Genomic DNA, 17,007 nt, shown 5'->3' on the forward strand with positions numbered 1-17,007 from the left:
TCAGCCAGGTTTGGGAACAGGTCTGAAAAGCCAACAAGGCATTCCCCCACATTATATAACAATATGTATAGATACGATACATTATATAATTATATAATTGCAAATTGACCAGAATTTGGCAAAGCTGACTGCTCAGTAACTTGCTTAACCAAGCCTCCAATAAGAGCGTCAGGCTTTGAAGCCAACTTTCATAGTGGCGAGACTGTGTAATTACAATGTTGTTCATTGCAAGGTACATTTATTGTAATTAATTGTAAATCACAAAGCCACATGTTGTCCCTCAGTCTCCCTTTACTGCCTGTGTTTTACTTTCTGCTGAATTATACGTAAGTGTGTCCACAGAGCTTTTATTTCTTCTCTGCACAAACCCTTTTTGCACTGAAGCCATCATGTTATTGTCATTAACTCACTGTTGGTTTTTGGGACGACACCACAAGGGATTTTAGGAAGCTGCACATGTCAATCACTGACAGGGATGCGTTGTTTATATTTCGACAGACTGACGAGATGCACAATTATCATGCGCTGTTGAAATGTGCGACCATCAAGTCATAGGCTTCACTATCAAACACTTGTTTTTAGCTCATCAGCGTCGGGTCTTAAACATGGCAGACGCCGAACACTTTTTAAACATAGTTTTTGTTAACAAACTTCTTTTGTGTTGAGAAAATCTCTTAGGTCCTAAACGGTATAAACAATTTAAAAACGGAATCTGACGGGTTTTAAGAATTGGAGTAACTACTCAGCAATAGCCTATCTTCTCACTGATGGTCTTATTTGCTTATGTAGGTCACACAGAGGCATCAGTATTAAAGTGAGACTGTTTCATAACCAGTTTAAAACTCCTCGTAGTGCATTTAATGAGCTGTTGTAAATAATAGATGAGAGGCTGGGAGAGAGCCACTGGAAGCACGAGAGGTTTAGTGATGATTTGTGTTTATTTTACTGTCTAATTGCCTGTAGCACCAATACAGTACAGCAGGATAAATACCATTTCTTCAGTGGCTGTAATTATTCTCAGGAAACCACAGAGTAAGAGTACCTTTGGTAACGAGGTGTTTCACATAAACATCACTGACATTTAGTGGTGTTTAGACTCAACATGAGTAACATTTGTTCACCGCCTTCGCAGACTAAATATAATTGTTTTCTGCTGTGTGACTGCAATCAGCAGGCTGGTCTGAACTTCTCTCTGCCGGTGCGACGAGTCATGAACACTCGGTCCACCATGTTGCCAGGCAACCCAAACTGGTGTTTGACTGCTACCATTAACCGCTTGAATTTGCCCCAGGAGCCCTCAGAAGATGAATGTCAGTGGCGGCTGGCCAGTAGGATGGAAAGTGATTTTTAAATATTTTTAATTTTTTCCAAAATAATCGTTTCACTCACTCACTTGCGTACAAAAAAAAAAACACACACACATATACAACTCAGTATTTGCACACTCCAATTGGTACATTTTATTTTCTTTTGCCAGTTTTCTGTGTAAATCTTTAATCATCATCTACCTGTAAATATCACAATAATGGACAATCATATTGTAATTAGTATTCACCAATATTTTTAATCCAATTGCTACATTTTGTTGCCATGACAGTTTTTCGTTGTATAAAGTTACTTTTAATCATCATCCACCTATAAATGTTTTGTATTAACAATATTCACTAATATACATCTCATATAATTGTCATGATCTGTCAAACTGTTGATTTCTAAAGGGCAATTATTATTATTGTTTATCCCTAAAACAATGGTATCTTTTGGTTTGGGTTCTTTCATTGGGATAGTTACCGTAAGCTTCTGTCACATACAGCCCCACTCAGAACATTTTCCACCAGCTGCCACTGATGAATGTGTCACGTTATTACAGTCAAAACCTTCGCTCTGTCAGTACGTAATTAACGCTGTGTGCCCTCAGAGTTGTGCGCTCTGCCTGCGGCTTCAAGGTTTGGGTCTTTGGGAAAACATGTTCTACTGTTGCACAATTCTTTTCAGCTTCATGCTCAAAATTTAACTCACGTAAGTCAATATATCAGAAGAAAATGCAGATATTCATTGATCCATTTTCACTGTGTGTCTAAGTAATAACGATGCTGCAGCGGACTAACATCAGAAGGGGATTAGTGCCATTCTCGCACATCACATTGCTTTAAGTTGTACATGTACAGTTTGTAGACATGAGCACTGAACTTCTGATTGTCAGGGATTTATTCCCACTCACTGATGTTGAGCAGTAAGGACTTTACATGAAAGAGCTTTCCCCAAACTGTTACCGCAAGATTCAAGGTTAAGTATTGTCTTAAACCTGATCCAATAATGCATTATTAAGATTGACATACATTTCGACACACAGTCATGGTCTGTAATGACTTTGGTGATCTGCTGATATTTCTTGTCACTTTTTTTAAAACCATCATCCTCACATCACGAGTTACTTGTTGCATTTTTTTTTATCTATTAACAGAACTCAAGCTTAGTCTTAACCATGACAACAGCAGCTTCTCAACACTGAAGTAGTGAATTCCCCCATATGTTGTTTCGCAGATGTGTAGCTAATCGTATCTAATGGTAGAGCTGCAAAGCCACCAGAGGAAAATGTTGAGTACCAGCGACCCCTGAAAAAAAAAAAAAAAAATCACAGTTCTTCACAGTTAGAGGTACTGTAACTTGATGATGCAGCTACAACCTCAGTGCAGCCTGACAGATCTGCTCACATGGCTGTAAACTCACAGGGCTCTAATTAGACAGTCATTTGCACTCAGTCTTGGGGCGTGTTTAAGTCATTAAAAGGCAGTTAATCTAGGCGCAAAATTAGGTGCATGGTGCAAATGAGTTGTATTTTGACTCTGTGTTACTCTTCTGTGTGTTTTTGCTGAACCTTAAATTAAACTAATCTTCAGTGCAGTCTTCAGTGAGGGACATGTATGTGGTCCTCAGATGCTGGACCTTGAGAAAAAATAAATATATTCAGAATTTTAAAGTTTAATTCTGTGCACTGCCTTGCGTCAAGCGCAAGATAGAGCCCTTAGTGTTGTGTATGTGCTTTAATTTTGTTATAATTTCCTGAAACTTGCACTTTAATGAATGCAACTCTCTCAGTGGGAGTTTTTTTTTCTTCTGCCATGAATTTGGCAAAGCATGAACAGTGGAGAGTTCTCAATAGAAGCTGATAGCTGTGACTCATGCTGCCAGTTGGTTTGAAATAGAGCAGCACGGTGACACGCTCCCTATTTAACTTGATGGGGAAGAAATCAGACAATTCACACTTTAAAATGACAGAAAATTATCCATGTAAAGAGATGTCGATCATGTTTTTGGGAGTTGGCAGTAATTTACCTCACCACTGAAGAATGTCTTTGTATAATGAGCCTGTGGGGGGAGGTGAGGATGTGTTGGTGTGGTGGGTCACATGGTTTTCAGACCGGGCCCCAGGTGCAGTCCACTCCCAGATTTCCCCTGTTGCACTACGGGCCGAGCTAACATCAGGATGAGACCAATAAGTGGTTGATAATTGGAGGGGAAATGGACAAACTACCAGAGAAACTGATGTAAAGTAATCGGATGTGGCTGGGCTCACATTAAGTGGCCTGTTGTGTGTTTAACTTCAGGACTGTGTGTGTGTGTGTGTGTGTGTGTGTGTGTGTGTGTGTGTGTGTGCGTGTGTGTGTGTGTGTGTGTGTGTGTGTGTGTGTGTGTGTGTGTGTGTGAAGCTGCCAGAATCCCGCCTTGTGCCTCTGGGAAATTGTTTGAAGACAATTAGCCTCCAATGACTCGCAGCGCTTCTTATTCCACATTTACACTAGCGGTTGTCTGATGCCTCATGCTGTTCTGTCACTAATTTGAGTTTAAATCACACAAGGAATTTGTTCTGGGGAAAAGGAGAAATAAACCGCTCGTTTCCTTCACTTCTGACTGAATTCAGAACAGTGACTCCCTCATGTTTTTTTTTTTTCTGTGAAGCCACAGATGGAGTGTGCTGCTGAAAAAATCTGAGCCTCATTATTTCTTTCATTTTAAAGTAATCTGTGACCTTTTCTGATCTCTGGGAGTGAACAGTATTAATAGATTCCACAGCATGTCTTCCTCCACAAGTTTGTGGTAAAGCCAACACAGCGTGTCAATTATTGATAATGGTTAAGTAACATTTTCATAGCTGAGAGAGTGCAGGTTAATCAGAGATCAGTTAATTACATTTGATGAGATGCAGTTTGATAAGGATGGAATACATCACCGTGTTGTTGGTTTTCTACCTTTTGAACAAAAGGAACTACCAAAGCATTTTTCTCAGATTTCTGTAGACTCTTTACAGTGGTGAAACACTGCTTCAAGCCCACTTTGCAGCTCTGTGTTGGTTGCACTTTGTAAAGTGAAATGATATAAATAAATAAATAGATAAATAAATAAATAAATAAATAAATAAATAAATAAATAAATAAATAAATAAATGAAAAAAACAAAACATGAAAACAAAACAAGGGAATATTAGATGGATTGCATCTTATCTTCACCAACTGGCCAGACTTTATCAGGTTTCACACTGACACATACACACACCTGACTCTGACCCTTTCTATTCTGAAGCCTCTCTGGTGTATTTAATGTCCGGGCAATTTGTGGACTCGTATTGTCCTTCCCTGCCTCTGTCATTGGTCACGCATCATTAACTGTCCATTCAGGTAGACGAGGTTGCTACATTACACTCAGGAGTGCAGATGAGTCTGAAATGGGTTCAGTTATTTCTGGTCCATCAATGCATGACACGGGAAGTCCTCGTTTTATTAGCAGACTACAAAATAAGATAATAACTTACTGAACTGTAAAGTTGTAATATTGCTACAGCTACAGTTACCTTTTATGAATGTTAATTGACACTCGATTTTTAATGAGACTGATGATGCTTTTAGTTTTTTTCCTTTCCTTCAGTGTGTGTCAACAGAAGTTCTTCTCTCCAACAGAAAACACTGCCCCATGAATGCGTCATCAGCAGCCCCGCCTTTAATTCCGTGACTTTGTGACATCGCACTACGTCTCCAGCCCCATTCACACTGCCATTTGGATGCGGGGAGCCTACACCAATGTTGCGCACCCTCCTCTGTGTGAAAGTCTCAGAGGTGGTGATGGGTGAAATTTCGCTCCGGCGCTGGTACGTCTCTGGAGTGGAATCTGAGACGAACTGAACCAGTGTGAATGGATGAGCCGGCAGTACGTAGCATAGGCGTGTCGGCCTGACAGTCTGACAACAACACAGGTCCCTCACGCAACTAAATAAAGAGAAATGTCCCACAAATGTCTGACATTACGAAAGTACAACAAAAAGTAACATGGTTACTGTAACTGTCTTTGGCAGCATATATGAGGAAAATTTCATATCTGGCAGCAACTGAGCCAGACCAATCAGTGAGCTGTGCTGTATTTCATCCTGAGCAGCCACTTCACATGTCACTTCATATTCCCAAACTTTATGAACATTTACTAAAGTTCAACATGATTCACCACCTTAAATTAGACAGAGGAAACGCTCTGATGCGTCTCTCTACAGCTGATATGCCTGCCTGGTTTCAAAACATGAATCAGAACTCAGGGGCTGCTCCCCTAGTAGCACGTTCATCACAGCGAGGAGGTGATGTTGATGTGTCGGCAAAGGAGAGCTGCTGTCAGTCATCTGTCAGTTGGTCAAATGTTGTCCAATCACCTGAAACGCTACTTTGATGTATGAGCTCTGACAGCTTCCTGACTCAGAGAATTCTTCCTGCATACAACAAAATGAGTCATGTCAAATTTGTTAAGCCGGCAGTGAACAGCAGCAAAATTTAAGTTTCATACCATAAGTCCTGAGAGGAAACATTTGAAAACTGCAACTCCAACTCTTCCAATTGTTGGTGCTGTTTGAGAGACAGTTTGCATTTCACATCAGAATTTTGATTGACCGCTGCATGTGAATGTGAAAAGTGGCCTCAACTGACTCAATGAATTTAGATTGGTAAATGGGATGAATCTCTCCAGGACGCCCTTCTCTGTCGCGGCTCTAGTTTGTGATTTAAAATGAGAAGATATGAATTTTTCATAAAATCGAGCCTGGAAATGTCTGGAAAATGAGGCATTGAAATGCTGATGAGCGTATTGGGGGACATTTGTATGAGTTCGAGTGGTAGAAACACTGTGGTTGATGCGCGTGTTTGTGTGTGTGTGTGAGAGAGAGGTGGAGGCAGAGCTAGTGTACTCACTGAAGAAGAGGTGATGTTGTCATCAAGAAAAAAAAAAAACACTAAATAGAACGAGTGAATGGGTTTTGATTGATACACAAATTAATCTGCATGTGTGCGTGTTTGTGTGAGTTTGAAGAGGACGCGTGAAACCGCGTGTGTGACTGAATGATGCGATTGTGTGCTGTTGATGATGATTGCCTTCCTTTTGTTCATCTCGTGCAGGTGGTGTTTACCTCTTTTTAAGAGATCTCAGACAACTTTTGTCTAATTCTCGCCTTTATATTTTTTTGTTTGGGGAGTATTGTTCTCTTATCTGCAGCGTTTGCTCCAATTATAGCTTTGCATTTTCACAAACAGCCTCAACGCTGTTTGCAATTTGCATTGATGTCTGGAAAGTTTTCAAAATGGCTGGAAACAAATCTAAGGCACCTTGAGCCATGTTGTGAGGTTTAAAACTGTGAGACTGGGAGCTATGGGGAAGGTGATGGAGGTACACAACTTGACATTTACAATCCTAACAATGGGTGCACAGAGCAAGCTTTAATAGGCTTCAATTAGCTGGGTAAACAACTGCATGAACGCTTTGCTTCATCACAACCCAGAATTTCCTGTTAATGCTTCCTGGTAAATGTCAGCTCATGTCAGATTATTACATCTGCTTCAGATTTAGCATATCAGCACTCTTTGTTTGCTTTAACCCTGTTTTATTTTTTCACTTTTTCTGAAACCTTACCAATCCATGACTGTTTGATTGGGTTAATGACATTCCAAATTTCAGATGCTATGACAGAATGCGTGAATTGTTTGTCAGCAAGCTTTACTCATCAAAGTCTTACCAGATTTCACATATGTATGATATGAGTACATGTATGTATGACTTGAGCGCAGAGCCGTTCACGCTCGTACAACACTGACACTAGAGCGGTGGAAGAGCAACGTAGTTTGAAGCTTAAGACCACCAACTGGTTAACCTCTCTCTGATTTGGTTGGTCAGCTCAATTTGAAAATGCTGTATAAGAAGTAACAGATAGATGGACAGCTTCAAAACCTTTTTTTTTTTTTATATCCACCTTCATTTCCTCTTCCAAATATCTTTGACAAACACAGGGTTTGTTCACAGCTTATGTTGCTGCCTGACTTTGTTTCTTCACTTCACTTTGGTTTTCCCACTTTTCTGTTTTCATTTGTTAACTTAGTGAGTTCAGCGTCCTCATTAAAAACAGACATTCTGCCAAATTAAAAATTATTCAGAAGTTCAAGCAAATAAAAAAAAAAGAAAATGCAATGAAGCCAGCTCTTTTCTTTGACACCACACCAGCTGTCGCTCACAATGTCCATCACACTACGAGCTATAAAAGCAGCAACCAGGTTTAAGTCGCTGGAAGTGTTGCAAACTCTTAAATGCTCTCTTGGGCTCTTTGACTGCCACCACTTTCAAACCAGATTGTGTTTCCAGCCTTCTCGCTGCTTCATCTTGCACCATATTATGTTGTAAAGTCTGAGGTGAGGTAAAGATAATAGAGCCTAATTGGAACAAAAATCCAGTTTGACCCCTCAGACCTCAGGCGCAGAAACAGAAACCTGTCGTTCAGAGGCCAGTCTCAGTTGCAGCAGCAGACGCAGTCATTTTCTAAAAGAGGCCTCGTCACAGCAAAGAAAATAATCTTCTGGGATTGGAAACACGTAAATCACAGACCAACACTTTAGCAGTGGGCACCTTCACTGTGACTAAAACACCACGTCAAAACATGATTGGCAATTGTATACATCTACAAAGGTGTGTAATTCAAGTTTTGACGTGAAGAGGCTAAAAATGACGTTTCATTTATTGATCCTGGAGCTGGAAGGAGTTTTTAGTAGATTACAAGCAGGTGTTAGGTTGAACGGTTTCCATGCTGGAGTCCTCTGATGGTTTATTTTTACGCCCATTTGAGGTTTTAGATGGATACAGATGTGATCAAACTTAACTTGCTGAAGTTCAGGAGTCTCTTTTTTCTTCAGCTCTCTCACTTGTTACAACTGCCATATAATACTGAGCCGTCAATACAAAAAGAACCAGAAAGAAAGAGTTAACAAAAGTGATATATTAGCTGCTCAGCATGCACGTGGGAGAATGCTATTTTCTGCTTCTTCCCACAAAACAAACAAAAAAAAAATGTCATCAACAAGGCCGCTCACTGTAATGCATTAATTTATTGTCCTTTGTCACAATTTTCCAGCTGAGTGAGCCACCTGCTTTCATAATTTATTTTACTCCCGAGCTTTCAAGCTTAATTATTCTAATTTTTCTGCCTCCTCTTTTGCTCTCTTGTGGTTACAGCCAGCAGGAGATTCTGTCGTGACCTGACCCTCTGTTCCAACACATTTTTCCCTGTCTATAATGCGGAGCAGCAGCGTTTGATACCAGTTTGGATGGCACCCATTGCCTCTGGTGCTGGTCTGCATAATAGCATGCTTGTCTTTGCCTGCTGAGAGGGAACGCTAGTGTCCAGACAGCTATTGTTAGCAATTAGGGATTCCTAATAAGGCCTCCACCACCAGCCAGAATGTTTTTTTTTTGTTGTTTTTTTGTTTTTTATACTGTAATAGACAATGTGAAATTGGAAGCTTTCAGTGTTGATAAGATGTTTACCCACACCCAGGGACTGGTGGATGTATCTGATGGTGACATGTTTGGATGAGCAGGAACAGAGGAAACAGGCGTGATTGATGGCGAACAGACAGGATGGGATGGGTGTGAAATCTTCTCGTTTGGGGTTTGCGAGTCCTCATTTACGGAAATTTGATTTAGTAAGAATTATGTAGCTGAAAGCTGTTATCCAGTATTTAATAACTGATGATATGTTTAAAGTATTCAGGACATTTTTGTTTGTTTGTTTGGTTATTTTTCCCAAAGTAAGAGAAGTTATTTTAGTCAAGTCAGATGTATACGGCAACAGAGCTGGATTCATACCTCTTTGGCCTCTTTTAAACTCTTCCCTCTTATCAGACAGCTCTTTCCCGAATGAACTCTCATGCAGGAATAATACATTCCCTGATGCTCTTGTGTCCTGAGATGAACAAGAGCTTTCTAGGACTGTCAGGAGAGGGGAAGCACTTAAATCATCAGCACTGGATGTCGTCTTCTGTGCTCTCTCCTGCTTGAACAGTTTAGCAATCTTCCTATTTTCCCCTTCGTATGATAACTTTCTTCTGTCTTGTATGCTTGCAGTGGTGCTTAAAGTACTCTTTCTTTCATGGTCATGTTGTCTGTTTATACTGAGCTTGGACACTGCAATTTCTTACTAATGACATTTGATAGGGAAGTAAACAAGTAAATGGGAACAGATGGAAAGATTGCAGCATCAAAGGATGCAAATATCATTCTTTTTAACTCGAAATTATGAATTAATCAATTATAAATAGGAGAAAAAAAATACTCCAGATCAGTCGTGTTCACTTAAGCTTACAGCATTTTTTTAAATGTGTATTTTTTTTAATTCTGTCAGTTCCAGAGTCCAGCTCTGAGGTGGAGCCACCAACACTGTAAAAGTTGTATTTCACAGCTGTGAACTTTGATGCAATAGCAGTCATTTTTCACCATGGCCTCTGCAAGTTTGTAGAGGCCTCTGTGCAATCAGCTCACCTCGCGGAATCACTCAAGTGTGCTGACGGACTTTTGATTTCTCATGCAACCCCACACAACAAGCTCTCAGCCTGCTTCTGTGTGGACCACCGAGTGGCTCCTGTTTTTCATTCATCAGGGCTGCAAGAAAGAGGCTGCTCTTTAGGTCCAATCAGCGCCACTTCAGCAGCTCGTTCAGTGCAGCAGCCACCTGATATAGTTCCACTCGAGAAGCTAAAGCCATGCTCCAGAACAGCTACGAAAGCAGCGATGCAGCTCTAAGGCAGTGTAGGTGATTGAGATCTTTTTGAGGCGATATCTTTCAGAACATTATCATATTTATTTTGAAAAGTTCTTGCCCTCAGATTTTGTTAGAATCAAGTCAAGAATGAATACGTTCATTCTGTCTTCATGGGGCAGCAAAGGAAACCAGCTGTCCGGTGACAGATTGGAGCTTTAAAGCTTCTCGTCTGGACAAGGTTTTTCCCCAGTCGCCCCTCATCTGTCTCTGATCGTCTAATTGAGGCTGTCGCTTGCTGATTGCCCACCGCAAGTCCAGGTCGGAGTTCATGTGTATCGGATGTCAACAAAGTTATACATTTTCTGTTTTGCTCAGTTTGTTCCTTTTACCTCTCACTCTACATTTCTCTTCCTCACCCTCTCCCTGTCTTCAATGTGCTCACAGAAATATATACATATATATATATATATATATATATATATATATATATATATATATATATATATATATATATATATATATATATATATATATATATATATATATATATATATATATATATCTCAAAGGATGTAAGAGTAGTATGCAAGAGTCTTTCACACATCTGGAAACTCACTTTAGAGCCCACAATGCGGTGTAGAAAGAAGGCAATCGAAAAGAGATTTACAGAACATACTAGCTGCCACCAGTGCTCTTAACATCTCATCTGTCAGTGAGTTTCTCAACAGTCAGAACACAGCATTTAAGGTGGCATTTATGTACTCTGTAGAGAGTTGGGGTTGATGAATGCAAGGCCCTTGCACATTTATGTGATACTTTGCTGCACAAATACATTTTGATTGCAGTGATTTGATAATCTTCGTCTTAGTCGAGGCTCGTCTTCTACTCTGGCCTTACAGTAGTGGAATGAAGTCCCCAGTGTCAGGACAGCAGTTTCACAAACTGACCCTCCCCGCTCGAGGCTCGGACTACATCCAGAAAGCCTGTGATGGCACTTGTCAATATCTGATTTCTACATGATACTGGAGCTGTAAGCACTGGCACGGATGCTAAAGACTTCTTATGTTGTGATTCAAACAAAGCACTTCTTGGATCGTCAAGCACCATTTGAAACCCCTCCAGTCACATCTTGTCAACATCTTCTGTTGGAACTGGCATCATTTATGTAACTCTCCCAAACCAAAAATATGACAACCATTCCCTCTACATGTGGAACTAGTCAGGTGTGTGGAGGTCAGAAAGTATGTTGGGGTTGAACTTCTCTCTCAAGCTCCCATTTTCACTCTTCACACAGTCAGTTCTCCTGTTAACATGTGAGTGCAGTCCTGCCTGAAAGTGTTGGATGTTTTCCAATCGCACAATAAAAGCATCTTGCCCTCCCTGACAGCAGGCGTTTGGACTGTTTTATCGGCACAGCTGGGTAATACAAGGTGATGTCTAAACTTGACTTTAACATTTTTTGCCAGTCACTATTTCAATACAGAAGATTGGATGAGCATGGTTGTAGATGGAAGATTACAGGTCTGTACACAGTTAAACCTTTTGCACATTCGCACTAAGGGGAACAGTGCCCTGATTCTTTTTGGGATAGAGGATGAAGCGTCACGGCTACACACTTAACACTTTACACCACCACTCTAACATAGGTGCTGACTGGCAGGGGCAGAACAGGGGTTGCTAATGTTAGCCTATAAAGCACAGCTAGTGGCCAGGGAGAAGTGAAGCAATATTTGTTTCATTTTAAAACTTGCTTGATAGCGCGAAGTTGTGAACAAATTGCATGTCCATGTTTTTCTGTCTCCGTCAGATGAATGTCAAATGACATTGTGATGGTACCAGGACTGCTACAGAGGAAATCACCAGGGCTGAGGGGATGTATTGGAAATGTCCATGTTGCTTCTGTTTACATGAACGCCATCTTGAAGGGTTGTCCCATTTCATAAGGGGAGATTTCAACCAATACCCCTTGTAACGCTTGTCTGAGGGCAAGAGAACACTTGGAAGCTTGGAGCTTATAAATCATAAAAGAGAAACCTTCTGCACTGGACAGCTGGATGATGAGCTTAATTGTTCCTTGAGAATTAGGGCGCAGATGCCAGAAGCTTTAGAATCTGACGCTGACAGGCGACTCATGGTCAGTAAGTGTGTGTTTGGAGAGCTTAGAGAGGAAGCACTGCTCTTGTGTCTGCCTGCATTATCAAATCCAAAACTGGATAAAGCTCTTGCCTGACAGAGGACATTTGTATTCCGCCTGTCATACCTGCAGCTGTGTTAAAGGGTAGTTGCCATGACTATTATGTCTCATTTAGGAGGAGAGGTCAGACAGTGTAGCTGACAAATTCGAGATGAAAGAAGATGAATGTGATACTACTGAGGCCGTTCTAACTTTTTTTGTGGTAATGATGCTTCTGTTAAGATCCTGTCAGCGTTCCCATTTGATCTGATTAGTGTTTTGGCTCCACTGATCAAAGACAAGCCTCATTTGCACACTATCACTTGCCTTTGAACCTCAGATGGTGAGTGTAAAATAATTTGGCAGATAGGGAGGGCGTACAGACTCCAGCTGTGAATCACACCGTAAGAGGCATGTTTTAACTTATTACAGAACATAACAGCCACACATAAATTCCCCCAAAGTTGTGATTTCCTGTAGACTTGCAGGCCAAAGATTTAAATTGTGCTTGTGTGATGGAACTGTTCTCACTCCTCCTGCTGCTCCCACCCTGTCAAAGCCTTCAGGTTGAGAGACCACAAAGCACAGGAGGATTACTGTAATACATTACCAATGTCAAACAAGTCTGAGATGAAACAAGTCATTTTCAGAGAGCTCTTAAACCACAGAAGTCTCTCCCAGGGCTTTGATTCATAACCCTATCCATACCTTGAGACATTTTGCTGAAGCTGTGCCAAGGTTATATGTATATATATATATATAAGAGAAAAAGTGCAACATCTGCAGTTTTATGCCATAAGATATATAACATTCGCCATGGTGGATAGAGAATAAGCACTCTGCATCTGGTTCTTTTTAAACTTTATTCAGCCTAAATCAGACAAAAAAAAGTTAATTACCTTTTTGCATATTCGAAAAGGTCAGGATGCTTTTGACAAGTTTTGTCAAAATGCCAAACATGTGAGTTGTGGAAACATCAAATTGAATATCCTTCTAATATCATGTTAAAAGTGATGAGAAAAGGTTGAAGAACTAGCAGGCATCAGAAATCTGTTTCCTGTCATCTTCAGGGCACTGACCACACCACCAGCACAGCAGGGATTAGGGAGGAAGAATATACTGTCACTCCCCAACCAACCAACCAAACCTCAGTGTTCTTGAGGCTGAGTCACACATCCTCAGTCACATTGAGCACCTATTTAGTGTTTTTTTTCTTTTTGTTTTGTACTTCTACTACTGAAGACATATGCTACTACTACCTTTTACATTTAGCTGCATGACAGGGGTGCAATTCTCATTGTACTTTATTGGCAGCAAAACAAGTCCCTTCCTACCAGTCTGTTTTCAAAGGGAACATGTAAGTATATGGAAGCAAATAACACGTTGTCTTATATTCCATGTGGACTTTAGAGACAGTTGAGAGGATAGGTGGTGTGTAGAGCTGGGGTGGTGTGGTTTGAAGTAGCATGGTTCCAGACCGCCGTCGCTAATCCAACAAGTTCTCCTGTTACAGCACCCTAAGGGTTAAATGAGTGATGAAAACAACAAAACAAAACAAAAACCCCCCTGAAAATTCAATACATAAAATGAAAAATGATCATTACCGTATATAACTTTCATTACCAAACATATGCAAATTGTACGAGAGAAAAACATAAATAAGATGATGATATGACTTTTATTTTATCTTGATAACAAATGTGTGTTTAAGACTAATATATCATTATTTAAACCTTAATCCTCTTAGTAATTCCCCTTGTTTTAAATATGTGTATATGTAATCTATTTTCCTGTCACTTTATTAGAATACAGTAATTTTTTTTGGTATCCTGATAATCCTGCGTACTCCATTACTCCCCAAGCCTGCTTATACAAATATGACCATGACAGATAATTGCACAGGGAAAATGTGCAGGACACAAGCTGGAGTTACACAGGCGATGTACACACTGTAAATATTACTAAATGTGTAATACAATGTGTATACATTTAATAATGTGTATAGTGTAAGCATGATGTATAACCTGAGATGAAAGGTGCAGAGTAGCTGTGATGTTGTAAGCATATGTCTTTTACTCTAACCTTTTTACTTTCTGATGGACGATAAGCTGTTCATGTAATTGTTAAGTAGATGGAATCACAACCATTTAAAGCAGCAGTAAGAGCAGAGAGACAGACATTAAGCCTGTTCCTCAAATCACAGTTATTGAGCATCTCTCCCTTATGTTCATGTTGCTGATTTTGAAAGGTGTTGTGCTGTTTGGCTGATAGTTGTGATCAAGTAGGCCACCTAGGAGATATAGATAACTCAGTAGTGCCTGAACGACTGCAACATTCAGAAAACCAAAGACATCACTTCACTTCTGAACTTGTTTGCATGATTTAACTGTGGTATAGAATATCAAATAAAGGACTTTCCGCCATATCACATACAGAATATTCACTGTCAGCGACTTTTAGTGTCGTTCTATATCAAATTTTCTACTTGAGAAAAATTCATGAGCAACAGGAACTTAATTACACATAAATCCAGCTTTCGGTGGATAGAACTCTCACTCTCGTTGTGCCCAAACCTGAACTTAATTTGGAAAAACTAAGACAAGCATTTACTGTGAGGAGATTACTTTCTTTTGCTGAGTTGCAGCTGCACTTCATGGTGTCAGGTCATAAAAAGAATGATTTATATTAATATAAAAATCTCTTCTCCACTTTTTTTTTTTCTCCATCACTCTGCATCCATCTGTTAACGATACAGACTGTAGTTTGACTCTGCAGGTCTGAACTGATGTGTTTTTGTTGTTGTGTCTTTTTGCCGTTTCTGTAGCGACAGCATGCCAAAGCGGATGGCCCTGATCTGCTTCCTGTCTCTGGTCATGCTGATGACCATCCTGGGAAACATGCTGGTCATGGTGGCCGTCTGCAAGGACAGACAACTCAGGTGGGACAGAACTTTCTTTTCTTTTTCTAACATGCATTGCTTTTTTTCCCTGTAGCACAGGCGTTAACTGAACATTCAGGGAATCCACACTCAGTAACTTTCTTTGAGATACAGGGGCAACAGAGGTTTAGGTTCGTCAGCTGCATGCCAACAAAGAAACAAATTCATAAATTAAATGTGTATGTTTAAGTGACATTAAGAGAACATAGTTCAGCCTGGAACAAAGTGAGGAAGTGGGGACATTTTGGGTAAACTGCTAGAGAATGCATCATGTCAACAAGGGTGCTCACGAATAACAGAGTACAAGTGTGTGTGTCCTGTGTGAGTGTTTAAGTGAGACAAGGATAGAAAGGATGTGTGTAAAGAAGGAAAGAGCGTAAGAGAAGTAGAGTGAGGAAGCCACAGTTAAGTAACACATTAACTGCTTCTAAAACTGGATTCTCAAAAGTGGATTCCCCAAACACTGAAGACGGAACCGCAGCAGAATATCCTGCAAATATGACATGAAATAAAAATATTTGTGCAGAGTATGTGACTGCATAAAACATACATACACTGTACAAAGAAAGTGTGTTTCTTCTGTGCGCTGATAACAGTGCAGGCGACACAGGCTGGCAGGTCATCCTGAGGACGTCTGGTCATGTGGGAGCAGCTGTCGCCACAATAATTCATTCTTCTTCTCCTCCTCTGCGCCTGTCCTCTCCACCTTCTATTTCTTCTTCCCTTGTGTCATCCCTCCCTCTCTTCTTTCTCCTTCGCTTACTGTCTCTCTGATCGTGGGACTCTCTCTTTCTCTTTGTCTCTTTCTATCTTGTGACACCTGAGAGCTCAGGGTGACCCTCGTCCCCAGGATGTAGTCATGATGTGAGTGTATTTGCGTGTGTGTGTGTGTGTGTGTGTGTGTGTGTGTGTGTGTGTGTGTGTGTGTGAAGTGGCATGAGCACACACCCGAAAAAGGAAAAGTAGGCAAGTGTGTGTCAGTTGTGAGTGTGTGTGTCTGTGTGTGTGGGAGTGAAAGCAATTGAGGTTTCACTTCTGTGTATAATTGCATTCAAGCAGTGTGTGTGGTGTGCCTGCGTTTGTATTTACTGTATGTGTGTTTAAGTGATGAGTGACAAAGTCACCGCTGTGAAGCCTCACCTCTCTGAGGAGGGAAGCATGACACAACATATTTGTTTCTATCTGCTTCATTGTCACTGGGGGAATACACAAGCACACATGCACACACACACACACAAACAAACACACACTCACTTATCCGCTGTCTTTATTCACTCCCATGCAAATATTAACACACACATACATTCAGACAAACTGTGGGAGTGTTTTTGTGACAAAAAAAGAATAACTCTGAGGACACTATTAAAAACCAACAACTTTTCAGTGTTGGTAATACAGTCAATAAACAGCCTGTCGGTCAGTTTGGAGGTCAGTCAATCTAAAGAATGTCAGTCAGTATTTCTAAATTTACATAATTTGTCTTATTAGTGCTTACTTTTGGCAATTTCCAAAGTTTGGAAGTGCCAACATGAACAAAAACAAAACATTGGGCAACTCCAATGATTTATCATTCCAGTAGCATCAGCATTATAACTCAGATATCGTATTACTTATTATAACATCAGATATCATCTTTTTGATTTTAACACATTGGTGTTTCATGTCACTGCCTGGTGCCTCAATTACACATAGTAACATTTAAATGCCAGCAGTTCAGTCAGAGATGCTAATGTCCCCTCAAGCTGTGAGCCTCAAGCAGAGACAAAGAGCATCTCTACAGTCGGGACTCGGATGTTGTGAAAGCAGCCCAGCCAGCAAAGTTGTGAGGCTTATTTGCCTCAGATC

At 40.4% G+C, this 17,007-nt stretch overlaps 1 protein-coding gene across 3 annotated transcripts in view; it reads left to right on the forward strand.

Annotated features, from left to right (window-relative positions):
• The window catches only part of htr4 (5-hydroxytryptamine receptor 4), a 177,384-nt gene that overhangs the window by 81,624 nt on the left and 78,753 nt on the right, over window positions 1-17,007 (forward strand). For all 3 annotated transcript variants that reach the window (XM_037077041.1, XM_037077039.1, XM_037077040.1), the window contains one exon: window positions 15,049-15,162. In XM_037077041.1, the coding sequence (XP_036932936.1) occupies window positions 15,049-15,162 (114 nt within the window). The remainder of the gene's footprint in view (window positions 1-15,048; window positions 15,163-17,007) is intronic.

This window comes from Acanthopagrus latus, chromosome 18 (assembly GCF_904848185.1).
Source record: "Acanthopagrus latus isolate v.2019 chromosome 18, fAcaLat1.1, whole genome shotgun sequence".
NCBI lineage: Eukaryota > Metazoa > Chordata > Actinopteri > Spariformes > Sparidae > Acanthopagrus > Acanthopagrus latus.